This window comes from Martes martes (genome assembly GCF_963455335.1).
Source record: "Martes martes genome assembly, chromosome: 9".
Taxonomy (NCBI): Eukaryota; Metazoa; Chordata; class Mammalia; order Carnivora; family Mustelidae; genus Martes; species Martes martes.
The window spans coordinates 15,096,441-15,122,763 of record NC_137896.1 but is presented as its reverse complement, the minus strand read 5'-3'; the positions used below and the strand labels follow the sequence as shown (position 1 = coordinate 15,122,763).

General features: G+C 52.7%; 2 protein-coding genes across 5 annotated transcripts in view; one reads left to right on the top strand and one right to left on the bottom strand.

Annotated features, from left to right (window-relative positions):
- Positions 1 to 19,796, top strand: part of PKIG (cAMP-dependent protein kinase inhibitor gamma) — a 96,246-nt gene extending 76,450 nt beyond the window's left edge. Inside the window, exons 3-5 of one of the 2 annotated variants that reach the window (XM_080813907.1) lie at positions 15,208 to 15,277; positions 15,681 to 15,854; positions 19,077 to 19,796. In XM_080813907.1, coding sequence (XP_080670033.1) covers positions 15,241 to 15,277; positions 15,681 to 15,854; positions 19,077 to 19,156 — 291 coding nt within the window. In that variant the 5' untranslated portion in view covers positions 15,208 to 15,240 and the 3' untranslated portion in view covers positions 19,157 to 19,796. The remainder of the gene's footprint in view (positions 1 to 15,207; positions 15,278 to 15,680; positions 15,855 to 19,076) is intronic. The other variant, XM_080813908.1, reaches the window with a different exon arrangement.
- The window catches only part of ADA (adenosine deaminase), a 27,821-nt gene continuing 21,066 nt past the window's right edge, over positions 19,569 to 26,323 (bottom strand). For 2 of the 3 annotated variants that reach the window (XM_080813905.1, XM_080813906.1), the window contains 8 exons: positions 25,839 to 25,954; positions 24,687 to 24,814; positions 23,906 to 23,977; positions 23,717 to 23,818; positions 23,403 to 23,467; positions 21,773 to 21,902; positions 21,038 to 21,140; positions 19,569 to 20,573 (listed from right to left, as the gene is read on the bottom strand). In XM_080813905.1, the coding sequence (XP_080670031.1) occupies positions 20,560 to 20,573; positions 21,038 to 21,140; positions 21,773 to 21,902; positions 23,403 to 23,467; positions 23,717 to 23,818; positions 23,906 to 23,977; positions 24,687 to 24,814; positions 25,839 to 25,954 (730 nt within the window). In that variant the 3' untranslated portion in view covers positions 19,569 to 20,559. Of the gene's footprint in view, positions 20,574 to 21,037; positions 21,141 to 21,772; positions 21,903 to 23,402; positions 23,468 to 23,716; positions 23,978 to 24,686; positions 24,815 to 25,838; positions 25,955 to 26,323 lie in introns of all 3 variants that reach the window. The other variant, XM_080813904.1, reaches the window with a different exon arrangement.

Below are 26,323 nucleotides of genomic sequence, written 5' to 3'. Positions count from 1 at the left end.
AGTACCTCCCAGCTCTGTGTCAGAGGCATCTAATTATACGGGGCTACTGTAAGGTAGCTCAGAGGCTGTTACCATGTCCCGAGGCACAGTAGATACACCCCAGAAATGGTAGCCGTATTAATTTTCCTATTACCATTCTTACTTGGTCAGGAGCCGGGGCTCAGATGGTTATTTCAGTCACTGGCTTGAGAGCGTGGATGTCCTTAAGTTTTTATCTTGTTTGTTGACTGATTCAGTCACGTGACTGTATTTATTGAGCCCCTTCCACATTCAAGAGCTACACCGTGTGGCGGTGATACGGTGACAAACGCGAAAGTCTGGGGACCCGTCCTCTCGGAACCAGTTGGGAAGGCAGTCAGTGAACACCTGTGTCAGCACGTGCATCATGGCAAAGCAGGGCTCTTGTCTTTGCTGCTGGGTCCCAGGCGTATAAACACGTGGCGTATAAACACGTGGTTCCACGGGAGGCTGTTCAGTTAGTACTTACCTAGGTTGTGTTTTGCGGATTCTGATCTCTACGCCTAGCTCGAGGCGGAAGGGAGGCACCAAGAACTTTGTTTCTCCTTCAGCTCAGACAGGAGGATCCAAGTCTGACTGGCACTGCCCTCAGGAGGGCAGCATCTGTGCCTGGGTGCGCTGTGTGAGGAGGTCCCCTCACTCACCCCACACCAGGGAGAAAGCTCAAAAATTGGTGTGGAAGGGAAGCATTAAGGCATCCAATTGGAAATGCCTATGAAAGGGTAAAATCCAAATCAGAGCAAAATCCAGAGGCACCCTTGTCCTCTAGGACCCTGGAAGGCGCCAGCCACCTTCTGTCTTCCTTCCCCACCAGCCCTGCACCCCGGCGCTGAGCCTCCTGGTGGTCTTTCTGGACACTGGGCAAGGCCCGCCTCTTGCATTTCCTCCCTGTGCCTGGCATGGTTTCCCCAGGTATTTTGCCTGCCTGCCTGCCTCCCTCATTCCCTCCCTCTCTCCCTCCGGGTCTCCACACCAGGGTCCCATCTCTCAGAGGCTCCCTGTGCCTTCGGTAGAGAGTCGCACGCCTCTCGCCCTGCTTTAGTTTTCCCCTTAGTACTTTTGCCACTTGATAATTTATTCTGTGTGCTTGTTAGTAGAGTCAGGCCACTAGACCTTCGGCTTCATGAGGGCCAAGAGTCTGTTTCATTCACTGCTGAATCCCCAGTGCCCAGCGAGTGATAAATACAAAGGGAGGGAGAGAGGAACTTCCTTAAAATTAGTGACTGTGGGTGCCTGGGTGACTCAGTGGGTTAAGCCTCTGCCTTCGGCTCAGGTCATGATCTCAGGGTCCTGGGATCGAGCCCCACATCGGGCTCTCTGCTCAGCGGGGAGCCTGCTTCCTCCTCTCTCTCTGCCTGACTCTGCCTGCTTGTGATCTCTTTCTGTCAAATAAATAAATAAAATCTTAAAAAAAAATAAACTGAGCTTCTTTTAAAAAAAAAAAAAAATTAGTGACTGTATAAATGACTGGCCTCCTGAGCCCCGACTCTGCTGTATACATTTTCTCGTTACAGCTCTTAACTGCGAAGCTCTTTAAAGATTCTTAAAATTTTTAAAGATTTCTATACAGAAGTGGTCCCTAAACTCTTCTCTCTCTTCTTACTTGTGTGGGCTCTCAGCACCCTCCCAGCAGCAGCAGAGGCCGCTGCCCTGTGTCCCTGCCGCCCCATGTCCCTGCCACCCCGTGTCCCCACCTGGTGTTATTAGAATCCTTGTGGGAGGCAAGGGATGCAGCTTGAAACGTCTCCCAGCAGTCCTGGTAATTCTGGTAGGCGCCCCCACACTCATCACGAATATTGGGTCATGAGTCGATCTCTCCAACTAGACCATGAACTTCCCTCAAGGACACAGTTGATGTCCTACTGTTCTTGAGTCCGTGGCATCTAGTCCCAAGCCTGGTACAGACTGAGTGACGAGTAAAATTTTGTGGAATGAAATGGATGGATAAATTAATATTACAGAGATCATATCTTGCTTTTCATTCTCCTCAGTGGATTTAGGGAATGCATTTTACAGACTTCTGGAGGCCTGGAGAGGCAGCATGCTGGAGACCACTCTGGCTATCCATTGCTGAATAACACTGCAGACCGAGTACTTAGTGGTTTGAAATAACAGCAGTGATTTATTATCAGTCGTGATTTCCGTGCATCAGAAGTTGGGGAAGAACTTGGCTGGGAACTTAGGGCTTGGATCTTTCCTGCACCTGCTGTCAGGTGGCGGCTGGTGCTGGAATAGCCAGAGGCCGGTGCAGCCAGGGGCCCCCGGCTGCTCCTCTCTCCCTGCGCCGGCAGGACCTCTCCATGTGGGCACTTCCCTGGGCTGGTTTGGGCTTTCTCAGAGCGTGGCAGCTTCAGATTCCTTACATGCAGCTCAAAGCTCCGAGAGAGAGCCAGGGGGAGGCTGTGTCTCTTCTCCTAACCCCACCTTGGGAGTCACACAGCAGCACCCCTGTTGCATCCCATTAGTTAGGAGCAAGGCACTAAGGCCACATCATTCAAAGGATGCAAATTAGATTCCGCCTCTCGATAGGAGCAACGTCAAAGCATTTGCATACGTGTTTCAAAACCACCACAAAGACCCCGGCTTACCCACTTCATTTCCTACTTCATTCCACCCAGGGTCTGAGGGGGAAAGAACCTTGCCCAGAGGTACCCAACAGAGCTGGAGCTCAGGCCACCCTCTGGACCTTTGGCTGGTCTGCGTGGAAATGATCGCGCTTTCCTTTCCTGCCCTCCCTCCACAGTACGCCGGGGACGGCCAGTCTCTGGGAACCACTTTAGCCAAGGCCTCAGCAAGCTGAGATGGTGTGTAAAGAGCAGAAGGCCCGGGGGACCCAGCGTGCCCGGTCCCCAAGCGGTCATCCAGCTGGCCTCTTCTGCCTCTTTGCAGAGACCGCTGCAGAAGCACAGGTGTCCGTGGACTGAGGAGTGTGGATCCCTCTCTCAGTCCCCAGCCCTCCGGGCAGGACTAACCCTGTCCCGTCCCAGGGAGAGATGTGGCTACGGAGGGAGTGAGAGTTTTAAATTTCGTACCCCCAAGTAATTATTTTTCCATTGCCGTAAAGTGAGATAACAAAAAAATGGAATTTGGGGACAGAATTCAGAGAACGGACCTAACATCACCAAAAAGATTCTGAAGATTTTTACCTCCAGCTGAAAATTCTAAATAGAACTTTGCTTAAGTGCGGGAAAAGTACACGTGGGTGTGTGTTTCAGCAGCACTGTAGACTGTCTTCTTGGGGCTCCGGTGCTTTCTTGCTCTTCCTTCAGAAAGGCCCTGCTGTGAGGCTGGAGACAGAGGGGAGAACAGGGAATGGACCGCATTTAGCAAACGCTTACTACGTGCCAGGCAGACGCCGATTCATTTCTGGGCTTCCTAACCGAATGACACAGGCTCAATCCCACCCCACACTCAGTGGTTATATGACTTTGGGGAAGCTACTCGACCTGTCTGCACCTCAGCTTTCTCTTCCATAGAACAGGATGAAGAACATTTTCCACTTGCTAGAGAGCTGTGCTAGAATTAAATGAGGTAGTGCTTATAAGATGCTTAGCACACAGTGTGGCGCGCAGGAGGGACTCTGTATGGGCTGTCTCTGATTAGTCCCCACAGCTACCTTGCGAGACAGTTGTCATACCTGCATCTTCCAGAAGAGGCATCTTTGATCAGGCAAGTTGCCCAGCTGTAGGGGCAGAAGCTGGTGGGTACCTGGGTGGCTCAGTCGGTTAAGCATCTGCCTTCGGCTCAGGTCATGATCTCAGGTCATGATCTCAGGGTCCTGGGATCGAGCCCCACATCGGGCTCCCTGCTCAGCAGGGAGTTGGTTTCTCCCTTTCTCTCTACCTTTCCCTTCTGCTCATGTCTATCTCACTCACTCACTCCCTCACTCTCTCAAATAAAATCTTGAAGAAGAAGAAGCTGGTGACTCCTCAGTCCATCATGTCCACCACACCACAGACTCCAGGTGGCTCAGCCAGGCCTCCCTGACCTGCAGGAGTGGTGGGCAGCGGGGCTCTGAAGGCTGCATGCCCTGAAGGCCTCTCTGGCCAGAGTCCTAGAGCTGGAACATTCGAGAAGGCAGGGCCAGGAATCCAGGTTCAAGGCTCTGTAAGGAGCAGAGTAGCAGAGAGCGTTCCGGGCAGAGAACAGTCTCGTGAAGGCCCCGAGGTCGGAAGAACATAGTTTGAGGGATTAACGAGCAAATGGGCCAAAAGACAGCGGGAATGAGGAAAAAGGTCACAGAGGGAGGCAGGGTCTGATCAGAGCAGGACTTCAGGTGGGGGGGGATGAGTTTGGATTTTGCCAGATGTGGAATGGAAAAGCATCAAAGGTTGAATGAAACAGGAGGTGACCCAAGGTCTGCTAGGCAGACATCCCCCCGGCTGCTTGTACAGAAAATAGACCTTGGGCCAAGGGCAAGCGCAGAGCAGGGATGCAGTAAGGAGGCTCCACCAAGGTGCAGGTGAGGCATGACAGAGACCAGGTGGTGACCGTGGAGGGGGAAGGAGGACAGATCCACGCTGAGCTTTGCAGGTGGAGATGACGGGAGCTGGCGAGGGGTCGTGTACGATGGAGGACGAGGAGGAATCCAGCATGACTTCAGGCTTCCAGCTAAACAGTCCGGACAGATGGCACCTTCACTGAGCTGGGGAAGGACAGAGGGGACAGGTGTGTGACTTGACGTGTCAAGTTTGAGATGTGAAGGAGGCAGTCAGGTTGGCAAACGTAGAGCTCCGGAGGGAGCCATCAACACATACTATTAAGGGAAAGGGTTAAGAATGTCCAGGGACCAACAGAGAGAGAGGAGGACCCATGCCTGGTCCTGATCCCGGTCCTAGGGACCCTGTACCACAAAAGTCCCTAACAGAGGAGGCACCTGTGTGGAAGGGCTTGCGACATGGCCCAAGATGTTAGGAGAGGACCCTGGAGTGTGGGGGACATCTGAGAAAAAGGATGACCCGCGAGGACTGACAACCAGAAGGTCGCTGAGGACTTTGGGTGACTCTGTACCCCGCCCTTGCCTCCTCAGTGAGCAGCCTCCCGAAGCCTGTGTCTCCACCACCATCTGCCCCGGAGGCTGCTGTTGGTGTGGACATTGCCCAGGCAGGAGACTGCTCTTTGGTGACTCGGCTCTGGGTGTGCCCGAGGCACTAGATGGAGCTTGGTGCCAGTCCGCCCCTTGGTGCAGGCCTCCCGTGGTTAGAATCCCTTACCCTGACCCTCCTCGGGTTCTGGGAGGTGCTGTTTGGGGCCCTGACTTTCCTGCTTGCCTCCGTGCCTCTCTGGTTCTGGCTGCCCACCAGAGGGAAAAGCCGTTTCCCTGTGAATCTGAGGAATGCCCGCTCAGTAGACCCTGGTAGTTCCATCAGGTTTCCACAGCCCTTTTTCCCCCTCAGAGAAGCCTTCGAGAGCGTTTTCCCCATTCCCTGAGGAGACTTCTCCCACGGGACCAAGTCTCACTCTGTGCCCTGTGTCCTTTGCAAAAAGATCTGCTTTCTTTTGTATGGTGTCTGCAAATATTTAATTTTTGAAAAAAAAAAACAAAACAAAACAGGAAATGACCTTTCTGGTAAATTTGGAAACAATTTAGAGTTGTGCTGGAATCTGCCTGAGCAATGAGGCCTCATAGTTGCAGTCTTGGAACAGACCATGTAGCTCTTGGCAGAGTCTGGGAACCTCTTCCGTTACAGAGCTGGGGCTGGGCAGGGGTGGGGGGGTGGGGGGGGTGGCTTGACAGTGCCCAGAGCCAGCACCTGCAAGAGCCTCTGACCCCGGGCCACCAAAGGGTCTGGATCTGGATCTGGGTCTGGGAAGCTTCGTATAAGGGTCTTCCCTTCCATCGTGGGCATTCAAATGCCTTACAAGTGACCAGACCCCAAGAAAGCCCCCGAATCTCCTGAGGTTGAGGAAGAGCAGAGGAATGTCACTCTTGGGCACTTCATAGGGTTGGAGATGAGATGGGAGATACTAGATCGCTGTAGCCCCAGACTGGCTGTTGACTCTGCCGGGACTACCCCCATCCAGCTTTTCTGTAGATCTCAACACGAAGTCACCTGCTTAAGGAGGCTTTCCCTGACCACACAACCCTTAACTAAACATCCACATGCAGAGAACCTGGTCTCTTCTTCCTTTGCACTTAGCATTTATCTGTGATGACCAGGCATTTACCTGTTCAGCTCCTTTTTCTCTTATCAGATTGTAAATGTCTTTTTAGTCTCCAGCGCATACCGTATACTGGCTCAGCGCCTGGCATGTAGAAGGTGCTCAGTAAACATTGAGTGAATGGATGAGTGGATGAGAGGAAGGAAGAAATGAATGAAATGAATGAATGAGAGGGAGGGAGGAAGGAAGGAAGAAATGTTAGGACCAGAAGAGCTGTAGAGAGCATATTTCGACCTTTGTTATATTCAGATGGGGGGAAAGGGAAGCTGGGAGAGAGTATGGGGATCACCCTTTAGCATGGAGACTGAGCCAGAGCTTTGGCCACTGTTTTTTGTTTGTTTGTTTGTTTGTTTTTGTGTTTTGTTTTAAGATTTTATTTATTTGACACAGAGAGAGAGAGATCACAAGTAGGCAGAGCAGCAGGCAGAAAGCAGGAGACTGCTTCCCCCTGCCAAGCAGAGAGCCCAATGTGGGGCTTGATCCCAGGACCCTGAGATCATGACCTGAGCCGAAGGCAGAGACTTAACCCACTGAGCCACCCAGGCACCCCTTGGCCACTGTTTTGATGCAGGGCTGCACACCCTTTGCTCTTTCTGCCCTGGAATCTAGAACATCTTCTATTATTTACTCATTCATCAAATATTCATTGAATTTCAACTGTGTGCGAGGCCTTTCAGCTGTAGTGGGATACCCAGAGTCCCCACTTGTGCAGAACTTACTTTCCCTTCAGCACCGTAAAGAACAAAAGAAGGAAGTATAAGTTTTCCGCCTTCTATGCACCACAAAACGTAAAGATAAAGGAGTTAAATGAAAATGTCAAGAAGACAGTTTTACTGATAAGACACGCAGTGAAAACAGGCCGTACTAGTGACTTATTAATTGCGTGCCTCTTAACGTTTCCAGGTGTCTTATCAGACTCTTTACACACATCATCTCTTTCAGTCTTGGCAACAGCCCCCTGATCCCCAGGGTGTTCCTGTTCTCCCCACACTGCGGCAGAGGAAGCGAGTCCAGAGAGGTGAGGGGAGTTGGCCAAGGTCTCCAAGCCAGTGAATAGGGGCACCGGATGGCTATTTACACTAGATGCCTCATGCCACACCACACGTCCCCGTTGGAGATTTGTGATGTCACTGGGGCTCCCGACAGGGCAGGGCAGTGTAGGAGAAAGAGCTCTGGACCAAGAGTTAGCACCCCTAGATGCAAAAACTTTGGGCAGCTCACTTTGTCTTGCTGGGCCTCAGTTTCCCCAGTTTTCAATGGGAGGCCTCTCAGCACGAGCTCTGCGGTCCCCTTCAGTTTGATTATTCCACAAATGGTCTTGAGGTAAGTGGAAAAAGTAATTAAGGTAGATCTCTAGCCCATACCTTACAGTAAATAAATTCCAGATAAATCAAAGACTTAAATGTGAAAAATGAAGCCATGAAAGTGTAAGAAATAAACAAGGGAGATTTCTTTACTAATCTCAGAGTGGGGAAGATATTTCTGAGTGTGATCCAGAACCACTCCCCCTGCTTGTGCATTCTCTCTTTCTCTCTCTCTCTGATGAATAAATAAATAAATAAAATCTGAAAAAAAATTTTTAAAAAAGGGAATAATCACTACTATAGTAGTGAGACAACACAATACCGTACAGTCAATGAAAAAAGAAAAAAGTTTCAGCTATAAAGTGGGGTTTGTTTCTTGGGTTTTGATGTGATCAGTGCTGTGGTGTCAGGGTGATCTGGAATGGTTTCCAGGATACATTTTTAAATGAAAAAAGCAAGATTTAAAAAAAAAACAATCAAATTTCTGTTTGAAATGAAAGAAAAAGGAAGGAGTGAGGGAGGGAATATATATTTTTATATTGTATACAGTATATTTGGAAGGACAGAGGAAGTGCTTGCCCTGGGGAGGGTGTCTGAGACCAGGGAGGCCTCTGAGTGCTTGTGCTTTTCCTTTTGTACCTTCTGAGGTTTGGAGTTTCTTTTCACTTTTCAGCTTTATGTTACATGTTACATTTCTCAAAGTATTTTCATATGTGTATTTCTTGCATTTTAAAATCTCCATGGTGCTGATTTTCAATCTGAAATCTGAACTTAATTTTTTTTTAAGATTTTATTTATTTATTTGACAGAGATCACAAGCAGGCAGAGAGAGAGAGAGAGAGAGAAGGAAGCAGGCTCCCTGCTGAGCAGAGAGCCAGATGTGGGGCTCGATCCCAGGACCCTGGGATCGTGACCTGAGCCAAAGGCAGAGGCTTTAACCCACTGAGCTACCCAGGCGCCCCTGAAATCTGAACTTAATTTCAATTTGAAGTTATAACTATATTCAAGACATTTAAGTGAAAGATGAAACCAGTAAGCGTTTGTCTTCATACGACGAGACATGATTTTGGAGGACAGTGTATTGGGTCTTACTATTTTCTTGATGTGGAATTTAAAGTGTATATCGTTAATTATTATAAATGTTTGAGGCAGAAATAATTGTTTAACAATATAATACGAGGTTTTGCTTGTCTCATTTTGATCTCTGCTTCTGTTACCTATACCAGTTTTTCTAGCAAATTCCTTGTCTGCATTGTTACCAGCCTCTCTCTCTCTCTCTGAAGTGACTGCCTCTGTGGACGTTATTAGAAGTGCCCGCAGATGCGACAGGAATGACCCTGTAGTCGCAGTGCATGCGAAAGCCCTGGACTAGGAGCAGCTGCTCTTTCTAGCTCTGTTTCCGTCTGGAGGTTCATTCCTTCTCTCGCGCGCTCTAAGTGTAGTTGACGTACAATGTTCCATTAGTTTCACTGGTACGAGGCAGTGACTTGACAAGTTTATGCCTTATGTCGTGTTTGCTACGGTGCTATGATATCATTGACTATATTCCCTGTGCTGTGTCTTTAATACCCGTGACTTACTCGTTCCGTAACTGGAAGCCTGTACCTCCCACTCCCCTTCACCCACTGTGTGCAACCTCCTTCCCCCCTCCCCTATGGCAACCAGTTTGTCCTCTGTTTCTGCTTTTGGTTGGTTTGTTTGTTTCATTTTTCAGATTCTACATATGAGTGAAATCATATGGTGTTTGTCTTTTCCTCTCTGACTTATTTCACTTAGTTTGATACACTCTGGGTCCATGCATGTGGTCTTAAATACCAAGATCTCCTTTTTTATGAAGTAATTCCATTGTGTACATATACCACATTTTTATCCATTCACCTGTGCATGGACACTTGGGTTGCTTCCACATCTTGGCTGTTGTAAATAATGCTGCAATAAACGGGGCATCTGGGGGGCTCAGTCGGTTAAGCGTCTGCCTTCAGCTCAGGTCATGATCTCGGGGTCCTGGGATGGAGCCCCGCATCGGGTTCCCTGCTCAGTGGGGCATCTGCTTCTCTCTCTCCCTCTGCCCCTCCCCCTGCTCATGATCTCTCTCTCAAATGAATAAATAAAATCTTTAAAAAGGAATAATGCTGCAATGAACATAGAGATGCATATATTTTTTCAAATTAGTGTTTTCATTTTCTTCAGATAAATATGCAGTAGTAGAATTGCTGAGTGATATGGCAGTTCTATTTCTGATTTTTTGAGGACCCCTCACAACTGTTTTCCACAGTGGTGGTACCAATTTATATTCCCTCCAGTAGTATATAAAGGTTCCTTTTTCCTAAATCCTCACCACTACTTGTTATTTGTCTTTTTTTTCTTCTAGCCATTCTGACAGGTGTAAGGTGGTATTTCATTGTGGTTTTGATTTGCATTTTCCTGATGCCGAGTGATGTGAGCATCCTTTCATCCGTATGGCCATCTGTATGTCTTTTGGAAAACTGTCTTATCAGGTCCCCTGTTTTAATCAGATTATTTTGTGTTTTTTTCTGCTGGGCTGTATAAGGCTGTATTTTGGATGTTAATCCCTTATCAGATATACCATTTGTAAATATCTTCTCCCATTCAGTAGACTTACCTTTTCATTTTGTTGATGATTTCCTTCTCTGTGCAAAAGCTTTCTATCTTGATGCCGTCCCAATAGTTTTTATTTTTGTTTCACTTGCCTTAAGAGACACGCCTAGAAAAACGCCAGTTACGGCCAATGTCAAAGAGCTTACTGCCTGGTTTCTTCTAGGAGTTCCCTGGTTTTAGGCCACACATTTAGGTCTTTAATCCATTTTGAGTTTATTTTGGTATATTGTGTAGCCCGGTTTTCCCAGCACAATTAATTAAGAGGCTGTCTTTTCCCTGTTGTATATTCTTGCCTCCTTTGTCATAGATTAATTGACCATATAAGCGTGGGTTTATTTCTGGGCTCTCTGTTCTGTTCCATTGATCTGTGTGTGTGTGTTTGTACCAGTACCATACTGTTTTGATACAACAGCTTTGTCATCTGTCTTGAAATGTGATACCTCCCACTTTGTTCTTCTTTCTCAAGATTGCTTTGGCTACTCAGGGTCTTTTGTTGGTTCCATATAAATTTTAGTATTTCTTACAGTTCTGTGAAATATGCTGTTGGTATTTTGATAGGGATTACACAGAATCTACAGATTGCTTTGGTAGCCTGGACATTTTAACAATATTTATTCTTCCAATCCATGATCATGGAATATCTTTCCATTTGTTTGTGTCATCTTCAGTTTTTTTTATCAGTATTTTATCACTTTCAGAGGGTCTTTTACCTCCTTGGTTATCTCTAAGGATTTGATTCTTTTGGGGGGCATGTCCTTTTTTGAGTTTTATACTACATGCACACATATTCAAAAATGAAATAATTTAAAAATAAGGTGAATGGGGGCGCCTGGGTGGCTCAGTGGGTTAAGGCCTCTGCCTTCGGCTCGGGTCATGATCCCGGGATTCTGGGATCGAGCCCCACATTGGGCTCTCTGCACAGCGGGGAGCCTGCTTCCTCCTCTCTTTCTGCCTGCCTCTCTGCCTACTTGCGATCTCTGTCAAATAAATAAATAAAATCTTTAAAAAAGAAAAAAAATAAGGTGAATGTTTTCACTATGAAGAATACAAAAAAAAATTTAAGTCATAACTTAAATATGTGATGATATTTTTGAGATTTTTCTTCTTTTAACAATTGTGAACATTTCCCTGTGTCTTTTAAAAATATTCACAAACATGGGGCACCCGGGTGGCCTAGTCAGTTAAGCGTCTTGACTTTTTTTTTTTTTTTTAAGATTTTATTTATTTATTTGACAGAGAGAGATCACAAGTAGGCAGAGCAGCAGGCAGAGAGGGCAGGGGAAGCAGGCTCCCCACTGAGCAGAGAGCCCCATGCGTGGCTTGATTCCAGAACCCTGGGATCATGACCTGAGCGGAAGGCAGAGGCTTAACCCACTGAGCCACCCAGATACCCAAAGCATCTGACTCTTGATTTTGGCTTAGGTCAGGATCTCTCAGGATTGAACCCCAAGTCAGGCTCCATACTCAGTAATGGAGAGCCTGCTTAAGATTCTCCTGCTCTCCCTAAGCCCCTCCCCCTGCCTGTGTTCTCTCTCTCTCTCTCAAAATAAATTCACAAACATTTTAATGCTACCTATATTTCATTTGGCTATAAATTGGTGAAATATGTTTATATTTCTGTTTTCCATAGAAGCTCATTTCAGTGTCTTAGTTTTGGACTATTATAAATAATGCCATAATGAATATCTTTATACATTAATTTCATGCACACCTTGAACTCTTGTCTTAGAATCAGTTATTATGAGGGACTCCTGCATGGCTCAGTCAGTTAAGCATCTGCCTTTGGCTCAGGTCACTATCCCAGGGTCCTGGGATCGAGCCCTGCATTGGGCTCCTTGCTCAGGAGGGAGCCTGCTTTTCCCTCTGCCTCTGCTGCTCCCCCAGCTTGTGCTCTCACGTGCTCTCACTCTCTCCCTCTTTCTCAAATAAATAAAATCTTAAGAAGAAGTCAGTTATTATGAGCTTAGTTGCTCAAGGATATGAAAAAAGTTGAGGTTTCTTGATGCATCTGAGCAAATCACTCCCCAGAGAGGCTCTGGCAAGTTTATACTATCATTAGCAGTCTGATAATGACCATTTTCTGACGCAGTTTCCAACTCTAAGGATTTATTTCCCCGTTGCTGTTGACTTTAAAGAGCAGAGAGCAAGAATTCAAATGTTGAAGAAAAGTGAAATTGTGTGCTTGTGCTGCGGCTCAGGGGGCTCCCCTGACTAAAGCCTAAAATCGCTTGGGAATCCCTCTTCCCCAAGAGGGTGCGGATGGAGAACGTTGGCCGCATTAGTGTTTTCCTTGGGCTTTGCGCTTGGCACACTTCCCTCTCCGAGCCAGGAGGCTCAGCTCCCTGCACAGGGCAGCCTGTAGGGAAAGGGCAGGAGCCAAAGCCCCAGGGTGTCTATTCCAGCCGGAAGCTGGCCTTTTAGATGAAGCCTGTGACTCCATCCCACAGTGGCAGATCCTAGAGAGAGCAGACAGAACATCACAGCAGTCTACGGGGGGCAGAGTCCTTTCCCAGCAGTCCTAACAAGTCCCTTTATTGGCCGCACAGGGAGGGAGAGAGAAATGGAGGGTAGGTAGATAGGTAGACAGACAGAAATTTGAGAAATACTTATTTTTACTTATTTACTTATGTATTTATTTATTTGACAGAGATCACAAGTAGGCAGAGAGGCAGGCGGGGGGGGGGGGCGTCCCCCGGGAAGCAGGCCCCCCGCCAAGCAGAGAGCCTGATGCGGGGCTTGATTCCAGGACCCTGGGATCATGACCTGAGCTGAAGGCAGAGGCTTTAACCCACTGAGCCACCCAGGCGCCCCCGAAATATTTATTGATCACATAGTCTTCGCCAGGCACCATCTTGAGCTCTGAGCGTGTTGGCTCAGCTGCCCAGAAGAGGCCTTTTGGTCTGGCTGGTGAAATCCCTGTTCTCATGGAACCAACACTCTAATTGGAAGAGAACGAAGGAGACAGGGCTTGGGGAAATGGTGTGGCCTGCCAGGGGTCTGTCTCCTGCCCTTGGCCGCCTGGGCCTAAGAGCCTGAGGGGTCCACCCAGGACCTTCCTGAGTCATGGTTATAAACTCACCTCACGGACTGCGAGCGGTTTTGTGGCAGTTTAAATGAGGACCAGAAAGCATAGAATGACTTGGTAACTTTTCTCTTTATTATTGCTGTTCAAATCGTCAGAAATGTTCTTGTTACTCCTGTTACTGCAGCCGGTCAGTCCCCTGGTCGGAGGCTCTGAGCCATTTCCCAAGAGGGGGAGTGCAGAAGTAAAACTTCTGTGACCTGCGGAAGGAACCCCTTCTGGGACTTCGGAGAGTTTGGTTTTGCTGTGTTGTTTTTTGCTGAGAAGACAAAGCACTAGGGCAACGTCCCTACCAACCCCCGCAGCCCGGAAAGGTAGTCTGAGCACGCCCTCTGCTGGAGCTTGGGGGGATTGCCTTGGGCTCTAGCCCTGCCTTTATTTTCCAAATGGGGTAACAGGCCCAGGGAGGCACAGGGCATTCTTGGAATGCCCCAGATGTATTCTTAGTTGTCTCTTCTGAGCTAGGTGTTGTGGGGAGGTGTGAGGCCAGCCCTCTACACTGGCAACCCGACCTCTCTCTCTCTCTCTCTCTCTCTCACACACACACACACACACACACACACACTTACTGAGCCCCGCCCCACCCCAGGCACCTCCTGCCAACGTCAGTCACCTAGCACCGTACAAAAGCGTCCCACAGTAACTTGGGCTGAAAAGAACAAAGATAGTCTTAGAAGTAAAAGTTCCCCTTAGTTACAAAAAACCACACTTGATAAGGTTTCTTTCCTTGTATCTGCTCTTTTCCACAGAAACTAGCTTCTGTCCTAGGTGTTGTTTTGCAATTAAGTTTATCTCAGAAACCTTGCTGCGTCAGTATACCTGGTGTGATCTGCCTTCAGAAAATCAGTTTCTTAAATGTTCATGTCCCCCTAGCAGATGGACATGTGTTTACGTAATAGCAATACTGACCGTCGGTGAGGGTGCACATAAACAATCTTACGTGCTGCACGTGGGAATATAAATGGGAATAGTACAGAATTTAAAAAGGTATTTTCCCCCTCGTTTTTTGTCATCATAATGCCTGTGCTATTTGCGAAGGCAACTTGGAAATGTGTCTAAACGGTGTGGCTTTAAAATCCTCCCATCCTTCCCTTTAGCCCAGCAATTTTGCTTCTAGAGGGGTACTCTGATAACTAGAGCGAGGCAGAGACATACATGAAGACCTCGTCCTGTCTGTGATGGTAGAAAACTGGAAATATCTCCATGTTTATTTTTAGGAGACTGATCAAATCGTGGTACATCCAAATATATATGTACCAAACTCATCTAGAGGGAACGTTAATGACATGTTCTAGAGTTCTACAGAGTAGGCTATAAAATACAATGTGTAGTACGATTCCCCCAGTGTTTTCAAATGTATATGGCTTTTCTTTATATGTGTGGTTCTTTTCGGTCTCTAGGCTATATTATCTACCAGCAGAGCTCTTAATCATCTCTGTAGCAGTAACTTCTAATTTCCTGTTTTTCTTCCCCATACCCTCCCCCGTCTCTGAGTTCCAGCCCCCTCCCTCCATGTACCTTCTCAGCATCTCTACTCACAGGGCTCACAGGCATCTCCCAAGTCGGTGCGGTCAAACAGAACTCTCAATCTTCCCCGCCCGTCAGGCCCCAAGTGTGCCTCCTCTGCTGTCCGTCTCAGGCAGCCACACGTCCACTCAGTCGGGTCAGAAAGCTCACTTCCCCACCAGTCAGATACCAGGTCCTGTGGATCTAACCTCCAGGTCACATCTAGAATCTGCACCACCGCCTCCTTCCTCTGCTGACCGTCTTCTCACACCTCACCTGCAGGAGCCCACAACTTGCCCACTTCTGGGCCCTGCCCAACCCAGATGCTAGAGTCTTCCTTGAAAACGCAGCTCTGATCTTTTGGGACCTGCACCAGTTGCAGATGTGACCCGGGCCCTGCCCCTCGCCCAGCACACTCCAGCCTGGAGCTCTTCTGGGTCTCATGTCTCCCCCTACCCTTCCCTTACCGCCCCCCCCCCCCGAGCCTTCACATGCTCTTCCCCTCCACTCGTCTAGATAACACCTGTTCTTCCTTGGAGCTCACCTAAAATGTTGCTTCCTGATCCCCAGCCTTGGTCAGACCCTGGTAAGTCACTCCAGCACCCTGCCTTCTCCCTGGAAGCCCTGAGCCCCCTCGTAGTCCTGCGGGTGACTTAGGCAGTTCGCTACTGCCGCCAGCCGACTGGTGGCTCCGTGGGGGCAGAGGCTGCGGCGGGCTTGTTCACGGCCGCATCTCACCGCTGCTAGACCCGCATCAATAACCTTACAGGGAAGACAAAGGCTGTTCTTTAAACTGTTGATAGTGGTTTCCTGGGTGTGAAATTATGGGTGACTTATTTTGTTCTTCGTATTTTTCTTGGCTGTTCTGTCTTCAGTGATTGAGGCAAAAACTGTCATTTTGTCAAAAGATGTCTGTGCGGGGCCTAGAGCCGAGTCTTCCTCGCGGGCTGCGCCTGGCCTCACAGGTCCTCCTGCCCCTGTCCCCACAGGTCTGAGGAGCGATGCGACAGGCATGATGGAGGTTGAGTCCTCCTACTCGGACTTCATTTCCTGTGACCGGACAGGTCGTCGGAACGCAGTCCCTGACATCCAGGGGGACTCTGAGGCCGTGAGCGTGAGGAAGCTGGCTGGAGACATGGGCGAGCTGACACTCGAGGGGGCAGGTCAGAACGCATGGGTCTTCGTTCTTCTGGGCTCCAGGGCCACCCTCCAAGTCCTAGACTGCCCACGTTAAATCAGGCCCCAGTCTCATGGTCAGTGGCCAAGGGGCCAACCAGTTTCTAGCTAGAGGGCCCTAGTGTCTCGGGCCCTAGGACTCTCGGCCAGGCGTCCGGCCTCCTCCCTTTTCCTCATCTCTCTCTCCATCCACAGGTCCTATCCCTTCTCTTCCCAGACATGTCCCCGGTCCATCTACTTCCCTCTGTCCCCACCAGCCAGCCTGTGGCTAGCAGGACTCAAACTGTCCCGTTCCATCACGTCTCGGCGGTGAGGCCCCTGTCACACTGACAGTGAAGCACCCTACTGTGGGACCAGGCCCTGCCCTGCCTCTCGGATCTCAGCAGGGGCCCCTTTGCCCTCACCTTCTGTCCTCCAGCCATACCCACCATGGATCTCTTTCTGTCAGGGCACGAGCCTGTCCTGTTCAGAGCCTCCTGGGTCATGGTCTCCTCTGCTAGAACCTTTCCACCCAGTCCTATGGCTGAATTCCTACCAAGTGCTCAGAGGGGCCCGCCCTGACAGTGAAGGTGAAGGTTTCGTGTGTTGGAATGTGGGCTGCAGGAGAGCGTTAACGGGGGAGATAGCAGCCGCCACCCCCCATCGTGCCTGGGGCAGCCCTCCTTCCCTCCCTGTCCTAGTGGACTCCCCTCTGCTCCATCCACTGGTCAACCCTGGGGCCTTGCTCTGGGCGACCTGCCCTCATCCTCATGCACTGGGTAGAGCTCTCTCCTCCCTGTCCCCATGGTTCCTCAGAGGCAATGTCTCTGTCACATCACCTCCCATGGCTGACTGCAACTCTAGAGCTCCGTGGGTCTCCCACAGAGCTGTCCTGGAGAGCCACCATCTTCCCCCCATCCCCCTTTGTAGTCTCCAGCCTAGAGCCCTTGGTGCACGTTGGCCAGAAGTGACCCCTGAGTACAGAACAGACTGTGGGGACATGGACCCAACCCACTCCTGTTCTAGACAGACCAACAGGCCCAAGAAGCTGGGTGGGTCGCTCAGGGTCACCAGCAAGTTAACACAGAACAGCACCCTGCGCAAGGAAGAACACCGCACACCCTGCCCTGCTCCGGGGGTCTGTCCGCCCTCCCTGTCCTGTGGCCCACCCTCCTGCCAGCTCACTCAGCCTAGCGCCTCTGACCCAGCCAGAGGAAAGCACATCTGCCTCTCAACAGCCCCCGACGGACCGTAACACGCTGCTCCCTGGGGCTGGGTCTTCCTGCCTTCCCCTCCCTCCTCAGAGACCCAGACTGCTCTCTGCTGAGAAACCTTCCCTGACCACCTGCCCCTCAAGCAGGAGGTGGCCCCTCTCCTCCCGGCCACCTCCATGGCCCCACTTCGCACAGCACCCCTCTGGGCTGTGGGCTTCTCCCCCCTGGATCTTTGTCTTGTGCCCTGGGACATGGCACTTGGCAGCAGGGACAGGTCGCCTAGTCAAGGGCTGCTCGCGGCCCGGCACGCGTGCCCCCGCCACGGGCTGTGCTGCCACAGGGCTTGCTCTGAGCTTCTGCAGCCTTATTCTCGGCTCTGCGAACCTGTTCCATCCCCCTCTGCCTCAGCAGTGGTAGCCACTCCTTCGTGGACCCTGGCCCTTCAAATACCTGTTTCCTCTCATTTGGAATCCCTGAAGTGTCTGGGTCCTCTGGGTCTAGGACACTAGCCTGCCAGGGTGACATTTAAAAAGGGGACCTGAGGAAGGAACAGTGGTCACTGCAAGGAGGTGAAGCACTCATGCTACAGCTGTAGGCCGGCCCGGCCAGGGAACCTTCCAGTGGGCCCTGCAATGAGTGGCTTCCACAGGCAGGCCTGGGGGCTGTGCTCAGTCCCCCAGGCTCCCTGAGGGAGTGGGCCTACACAGATTCGGACCCAGCAGGCCTGGCTGAGAATCTGATTGCTTTAAACAGCCCAGGAGATGGACACCTGGTCGTATGGATGGGGAGGCCGGGCCTTGGCCTATCCTGAAGGACGGGGGGCCAAGTCTGGGGCCTGCTGGTGCTTGTTAATGCTTCCTTAGCATATCCCACCTTTCCTGATCCCTCCGCATGTGGAGAGCGCAAACATTTCCTTACTTTGCCTAATAATGAGAGAAACAACAGACAGGATGTGAAGAAAGGAGTACACTTCCCAGCTGTACAGTAGTGGCTGGTAAAGCAAGTGTTCAAGAAACTTCTCCCCCGGGCACCGGGGTGGGTTAGTCAGTTAACCCTCTGACTCTTGATTTCAGCTTAGGTCATGACATTGAGCCTCACCTCAGGCTCCACACTCGGCGAGGAGCCTGCTTCAGATTCTGTCCCTCTTCCTCTCCTTCCCTGCTCACTCTCTTGTGCTCATTCTTTTCAAAAACAAACACAAACAAACAAAAGCAACCTTCTCCCCTGGCCAAGAGAGAGCTGGGACTGGCCGAGAGGAATTGTTACCATGGGCAAAGAGCTTCCCACGTGCCCGATGACCACCTGTGGGCCTTGCACTCCCGTCACATACAGGTGGAAATGTGCAAAGGCTCAGAGAGAGGAAATAAGTTGCCTGAGGTCCCACAGCAAGGAAAGGGTAGAGCAGAAACTACTAGGGAATCTGAGGAGAATGTTCTACTTGCCAGGGCAAGAAGCTCACGGTCAAATAGAGCATCACGAACTAGACAATTTGCCCAAAGTGCAGACTAGTTTGTCAGGCTTCTGGAAGTCCAGAAGGACCCTCTGGGCCCAAGCTTCTGCTACAGTTACCACCCCAGGATAAGGGGGTCGTGGTGGGCCAGGGTGAGGCCCGTCTGGTAAGGACATGGCAGAGTGAAACCACCGTGGGCTCTGCCCCAGCCCTACCCTGGTTCTCCCTGGAGCACCTGCTCCCGGCTGGGACTTCATCTGGGCCCTTTCCTCTTGGAGAACCCACACAAACTTCTTTCGCTCAGCAGCCCTGCACTGGATGCTAAGGCTTATAGCCGTCGTCTGTGGTCCTGGCCTTTCACTGACCTTAATTATACTAGTAGCACCGCATGCAAGTTCTTTGTAAACATTAACATGTTAGAGGCCAGGTTAAAGGTCCCTTTGGCCACTGCCACCCCTAATCCAGCTCGTGTCCTGCACCCCAGGGCTCTGCTATTACCACTTTGGGCCCTTCCAAGTAGCCTGTGCTTTATGTTTGTGTGTATGTTCCTTTTCTCTCCTCTCCAGAAGGACAGACAGAGGTGGGCACCCCAGACAAGGAAGCTAGCAACCAGCCTGAGAGCAGCGATGGGACCACCTCGTCTTGAGTCTGACCTTGCCCATGGAGGATGGAAAAGAGACCTGCTGTCCTCGCCTGGACTGGGAGCCCTGGCACTGGCCTGGCAGTCTCTTCTCTGAGCCCCTGTCCCAGGCAGGCCAGGCCAGAGTGAAAAGGCACCCCCAGAGGCCACCGCGGCCCCTTCCCTGGGAAGGCCCTCCACCTGCACCCTGAGGCTCCCCTCGCCCATCACCTCCTCACTGTGCCCAGGTACACTTCCGGGACCCCGCAGCTGTGGGGCATTATTTATTCAGTGGGTGCCTGAGCAGCCCCCCCAAGAACGCACCTCCAGAGGTGGCCTGGGCAGCAACCCCAGCCCAGCTCTGCCCCACCCCCCCAAGCCCAACCTTCTGGGTCAAGATCTTCATATCCCTTTTTTTAAAAACACTTTTAAACTTTTTAAAAACTTTAAACTTTTTTTCAGCAGAGGGGGCGGGAGCTGTGTTTGGTTTTTTTGGAAGGCATTATAAGTTAAACTGACTGTGCGGCTCTGCGTCCCCTCATGGAGCTCCGCAGATCCATTTCTAGGCAAGGGTTTTGTGCTCAAAACTGTCTGATCAACTCTTTGCCCTTTCTACCGAGATAAGTGACACCTAGGACCCAGGAAATAAATGCTGATGATTTGTGTGACTGGTTTATGATTATTTCTTCTTTAAACAGCAAATGCAGGGGTGGGCCTGGTTTCCCCAAGTCCACGGTTAGCTGGGATCTGTCAGTGCCCCGGGCTTCCGTGCAAGGAAGTACCTGAGAAGAGGATGGTCTTCACAGAGGCTGGCACCCTCCTTGGCGTGGTGCCTGATCAGTCTTCCACTCTCTCTTGCCACCCCAGTCCACAGCTCACCCAGACGGGCAGGCCCAGCCCTTAAAACCTACAGTGGCTGGGCGCAAAGAGGGAGCATTTAAGCAGATTCACTCTTCAAGAGAAGCCTTGTTTCTTCCGGAGGGAGGGCAGACTAGGGTCCCGTCTTTGCCCCCAGCATTAGAAGCTCCAGTATCCCCCCACCCCCACCCCCGGCCCACACCAGTATCTCAGGACCCCGCTGCTGGGCCGGTTGCCTGAGTCTGGGAGCCCAGAGGCTCCTTCCATTCTCACTCTGCCCTAGACCATGGCGCTGCATAGTACCAGCCATTGGCTGCTTTATTGAGCACCAGATTTTCAGCACGAGACACCATAGGAGGAAGGTTTCAGTCAACCCGAGTCTGGCCCGTAGGCAGAGATGCGGCATGCCGAGGTATTGGTGGGTGTAGAAACGGGCACACGGGCTTCAGGAGCAGCCGTAGCTGACTGTGCCGGTCTTCCTTGAAGGAATCAAGGTAAGTGTTGTTCCACCCCCACAGTGCTGGGGAGGCTTCATCCACAGGTGAGGGCTTGGAGAGGCGGCCACGATGTCTTCAGGGTTGCGGCCCTGCTTGCCACACCAGAGACACAGAAAGGTTAGCAGCCGCTAGTACCGCTAGGACTTCAGAGCCAGAGAGGAATCCCCTTCTGCAGATCGGGAGACTGAGGCTTAGAGCAAGGGAGTGATTTGCCAAAGTCACAGCAGAAGGAAGGAGCGGAACAGAGCTAGAACCTGGGCCCAGCTCCCCTGCCCTTGGCTTTAGGCGACCATGGAGATGACCCACGTTGCCAAGATCCTTGGGACTGGGCTTCAGAAAGTCTCCCCCAAGACCAGCCTGAAGATGGCACTATACAGAAGGTAAGTCAGTCTAGTGGGAGGCCATTAGCCTCAGCCATGGGAAAAGGGAGGCCTCACGTATCCTGAGCACCTCCCCAGAGGGGAAGGAAGGGCTTCTTGTAGGAAATCCCACAGAGCCAGGTCAAGAGCCTCCCGGGCAGGTCAAGAGCCCAGAAGCCCAGCTAGGAACACACCTGCAGTGGCCAAAGATGGCATCCCATAGGCTTTATAGAGCAGATCAAGAAGCTGCTGCTTCTCATCTTCCGGGAGGAAACTGGACTTCGCCGCGTTGATGTTCTAGAAGGGCCAGAAAGGCAAATAATGTGAAACCAGAGAGCATGGAAGGAAGCCTTGACAGTCTAGTGATGAGCCATCCTCTTCAATGAGCATGGTCACTGATTAAGCTCACAGTGGGGAAGGACATGTCCCATGTCACCTGGCAGCAAGTGCCAGAGCACAGACCATGGGGTTCAGTGCTCTTAAAGTGCCATGACTTGACACAGGGATGAGAGAAGGAAGCTGGAGAAACTGGAGACCGGGCGGGATGTGTGGGGCCAGAGAGATTCCTGCAGGGCAGATTTGGGGTATCAGCCCCTAAAATTAAGGGCTCAGCCCGGGATCTGTGAATGGCTGGGAAAGTGTGCGCAGAATTTTATAGCCGAGCACACCGTTCTGGGAAGAGAGGTGACAGCTTTTAATTGATTCTTTGCAGGCACTCGACCCAAGCAAAGGCTGAAAAACCTGGTCCTTGATCAGTGTGCCAGCCCGAGACCTTGTCCCTAGAAGGCACCTAACTCTAGGGCCAGTGTGGGTTGGCCTAGTGAGGCAAACTCTTCATCTCCAGAGGCCCCGGGCCCTGGCCAAGATCTGAAGACATCACACGCTCCCAGGGCCAAGAGTCAAGGCCACCAGAGCGCACACCCACTCACCAGTCTCTTGAACTCCTCTTCGGTGAGGCCCATGCTCTGTTTGGTCATCTGGTAATCCGTTTCCAGGGTGGACTTGAAGATGAGTGGGTCATCTGTGTTGAGTGAGTAGTTAGCCTGGTCCCGTTTGAACCTGGATGCAGGGGTGAGGGGGAGAGGGAAGAGCCGCCTGTACTCTTACGTGAACAGTGCCTGCCACCGAGAGCCCGCAGCCCCCTATGACCTGGAAGAGCTGCTCGCCATACAGGGGAGGGAAGTTGGGAGAACTCAGGTGACCTGTCTGACAGCACGGAACTAGCATCTCCAGACTTGAACCCACCCAGGCGGGCCAGAGCCAGGCAAAGGCAGAAGAGGAACAGGTAGAGTGGGGGGCCTAGAGAGGTCAAACAAGCAGCACCCCCTCCAGCTACCACCCTGTCCAGCCTTCGCCTTCACTGCCAACGTTCTGGGAGAGTCGTCTGTACCCCCTTTACCCTTAATCCCACTAAGATCGACTTTTCTAAGATTTTTTTTTTTTTAATTTGACAGACAACGATCACAAGTAGGCAGAGAGGCAGGCACAGAGAGAGGAGGAAGCAGGCTCCCCGCTGAGCAGAGAGCCTGATGCGATGCGGGGCTCGATCCCAAGACCCTGGGACCATGACCTGAGCCGAAGGCAGAGGCTTTAAACCACTGAGCCACCCAGGCGCCCCTAAGATCGACTTTTCAACCACCCCCAATGGAAAGGGCTCCTGGCACCACCCCAGATCCCCGTCTCCTTACACCCAGAGGGCCTTCCCCGGCTCTTTACTGACTCAGCTTCTGTAGAATTTTACACTGTTGACTGTTCTTAAAACCCTTTTTCTTGATTTCTTGGACCAGTCTCTTCTGTCTGTCCCTTCAGTGTCACTGTCCTGGGTTCTCTCCTCGGCCCTCTCATTCCACCATCTCCTGAGGCTGTCGCTTCTCCAACCACCAAATCTGTGTGGCTAATTCGCGCACCTTTCTCCAGCCCACAAGCTGTGTACCCGTGTGCCTCCAAGAACCTCCCCTCAGACACTCTGCCGGTACCACGCACTCCCCTGTCCTGAAGCAGACTCCAGGACCCCTTTGTAAGGAGAATATCAGAGCCCAAGATCCTGCCGTTAAGCTTGGCCTGACCGTGGTCGCCCCATGTTCTTGCCACCTTATCCTGTGTTAGGAAAGGGTGGCTTTGCCCTCCTGAGGCCTGATGCGTCTCCCAGGGCTCAGTCACAGGACAGCTGGAGGAAGGACCAAAGCCTCTAGTTAGATGCTAGGTTAGGAGCAGGGACCACGTGACCTGGAGAGACTCCTCTCCCAGATGCCCAGGAGGCAGGGTCTAGAGTGTGGAAGCCCCCCTCCCCCTCAGGGCAGCAGGGCGCTCTGCCATGACTGCTCCATGAGAGGGACCCCCCAGTTCTGCTATTTAGGACCTGGGCTCCCTCAGTCATGTCATGGCACATCGGCTTTGCCCTCATCTTACAGATGAGGACAGCAGCACCTGCTTCCCAAGGACTCGAAGAGATTTCCTAGCGAGAGGCTCTGCCTGGGCCAGGGTCCAGTCCCTCCACTGCCTTCCCACCCTCGGCTTTCCTGTTACAAAACTGAATGGGCCCCAGGGACCGGGCCTCACCGAACCACTGCGTGCTCCGTGTCCGACTTCCAGGCGCCTGTGAGGTAGCTGGACCAGGGGCACACCTGGAAGAGCAGGTGGGTGGCTGGCCCACGTGTCCCCCCAGCCACGCCCCCCCCCCCCCCCCACCTCGTAAGCCCCAGGCTGGAGCCACACCGGCTCCCAGCCGCTGAGTCCCATGACTTCCATCCTGCCACCTCCGCCGGCTGGCGGCTCTGAGGCCCACTGCCTACTCCTGCCGCGCCGGCCTGGCTCCTGGCACTCCCGGGGCCCTCCTGGCTTCCCAACTGTCCTCCCACCGCCTGGCCGCCCACCTCGAAGTGCATGTTCTCCTGCCGCAGCCGGGCGTAAAGGACTTCGTCCTCCAGCGTGTGGTAGCCGTGGCCCAGCCTCTCCGTCTTGAGCACGTCCACAGCCTGCAGAGAAGCAGAGTGGAGCCCAGGACAGGGGTGGGGGTGGGGGGGAGCAGGCGGAAGGGCCCCATGGCAGCCCAGCCTCCTCACCTCTCTCACCACCTCCGAGGAGCCCACCTCCCCTGCATGCACGGTGCGGTGAATGCCACTCCTCATAGCCTCCTGCAAGGGTGACAGGCGGTCAGGGACGGCCTAGGGGAGGCCCCCGTGGGCCCGGCCCCTGCCACACTTCAGCTCCCCATTCGGCAGGCTCAAGCCATGCCCTTCCTCAGTCAGCTGACCTGCTTCAGGACAGGGCAGTCGGGGTTTCTGTTTGCGTGATCCTAATTTAAGCTGTAGCTGCCATTTACTAGACGGTGACCATGGGTCAGTCACCATATGAAAGGGCTTGGCCACGTTACCTAATCTCCACAAATACTCTAATACCTGTTTTATAAGAGGAGAAACAGGCCCAGGAAAGTAACAGGATGGTGATCAAACAGGAAGAGGGGAGCCAGGCTCTGAGTCAGGGCGGTGAGACTCCAGAGCTCTGGCCCCAGAGCCCACGCTGCAGGCCCGGGGACGCTCCAGGCTTTGAATGTTTGCTCGGACTCGGTCATCCCAACAGATGGAACAGCAGCCCCGAGAAGGGACAGTCGCGCCCAAGGTCACACGGCAAATGACAGGCAGAAACAGGCTCGCACACAGGAGTGCCCACACCGGGTGGGAGCTTTTGCTTATACCAATTCCCAGTTTCTAGCACCCCCGAGACCCCACCAAGGTGCACTGGAGCATGGAGGTGGCCCCAGCCTCCCCTGTCCGCGTGACCCCTCCCTCCTCCTGTGGCTTCCCCGGTGCCAGCCTATCCCTCCCTCCTTCCCCGGGGCCCTACCTCGAAGGCCTTCACGTGTCCCGGGAAGAGGCTGCTTCCCTGGATGGTCTCATCTCCAGCCAGGTCCACGGCCACCACAGAATGGTGCCGGTACTTCTTACACAGCTCCACCACCTCCGAGGACCAGCCTGCGGGTAACACGCCCCTGTTGGTGGCACCGAGAAGTCCCCCTGCTCCCCGTCCCCTGGCCCAAGCCTAGCTCTTCACCGCCTCATGGTGCCATGGCCTAACCCCACTTGGCAGAGGAGGAGACAGAGGCCCCCCGCGATTGCACAGAGAAGCCCAGAACGGCACTCGTCATACCGCTGACCTGCTCTGGCCTCTTAACTAACCAAGTCCTCGCGAGGAGTTTAAAAATGACCAGTCGAAGGCTCTGGAGCCAGAGGGCTGCATGTGCATGTGCGCGCCCGACGCCGCCCCGACCGAGGAGCAGGAGGCCGTCCCCCTCTCAGCCTCAGCCCCACGCCCAGCCGAGGAGGCTGGGCGATGGCAGCCCGGCCCCACAGGCTGCCACGGGGACCGCGGAAGCCCACGCGAGTCCCTCTGCACACGCGGGCCCATCGGCGGGCGGGAACCCCTTGGCTCGCACTGCCTGCTGGAGCAGAGACTGAGCAGAGACCGTCACCGGCTGTGACGCAGCTGCGGTCCGAGGAGGTGAAGGGACGTGTCCAAAGTCACACCGTGGGGCTCTGCACACGGTGGGAGCTGGAGCTCTAGACCCCTGACCAGCGTCCCTCATGAGGGAGACCCTCGGAGGCCCCAGACGGCAGACCTGTCCGCAAGGCCTGTGGCCCACACGGGACGAGGCCTGGCCCCCAGGGTCTCAAGGGAGGACCGTGGGCTCATCAGAACCTGGCTTAGATGGTTTTTTCCTATTATTCAGGTTCCTGTGGTCTTATGCTTCCTAAATGCAGGTCACGTGGCTGGCAGGCCCGGTCTCCCCAGGGAGGAGGGTCTCTCTGCTGCCGGGAGTTCTGAGCCTGCCCAGGGTAAGCTCCAGTGACTGCAGAAAGCCCCGAGGTCCTGCCGATGGGCTCCACAAATACTGTGGGGTTGGGGGCGTGTGGGGACCAGACGTGGCTCCAGTGCCAGGCTGGGGCGGGGGGCGGTGGGTCAGGGCAGTGGCTGGGGGCAGGGCTGAGGGGTACTCACGGGGCTGGTGCCGCATACAGCACAAGATGGACCGCACCTTCACCCCGAAGTCTCGCTCTCCCTTCTGCAGGCCCTGGCTCACCAGGGCCACCACCTCATCCGGGGTGAGGTCGCCCCTGTGTGGGGAGAGGAGCAGGGATGGACCAGAGATAAAGGAAGGTCTGAAGGACAGCCCTGGGACAGGGACATGGCGGGTGGTTGGGGGAAGAGAAAGACGACTCTTGGAGAAGCAGCTCCAGCTGCTGCCAACCCACGGGCTCTGGGGAAAGACCTGGCCCCCAGCCCTGGCACAACCCCCCACTTCCTGCTTGCGTGGGCACTTCCAGACTGGAAGGTGTGTGGGGTGATGAGTTCAAGCACAGTCCTCCCCCGCGGACGGGGGGTGCTGCTAAGCCCGCCAGTTCTGATGCCCACGCATCCACAGCTGTCAGAGTCCTGGCTGGAAGGGGGCAAGGAAGTTGGCTGATAGCACTCAGAGCTCTCGG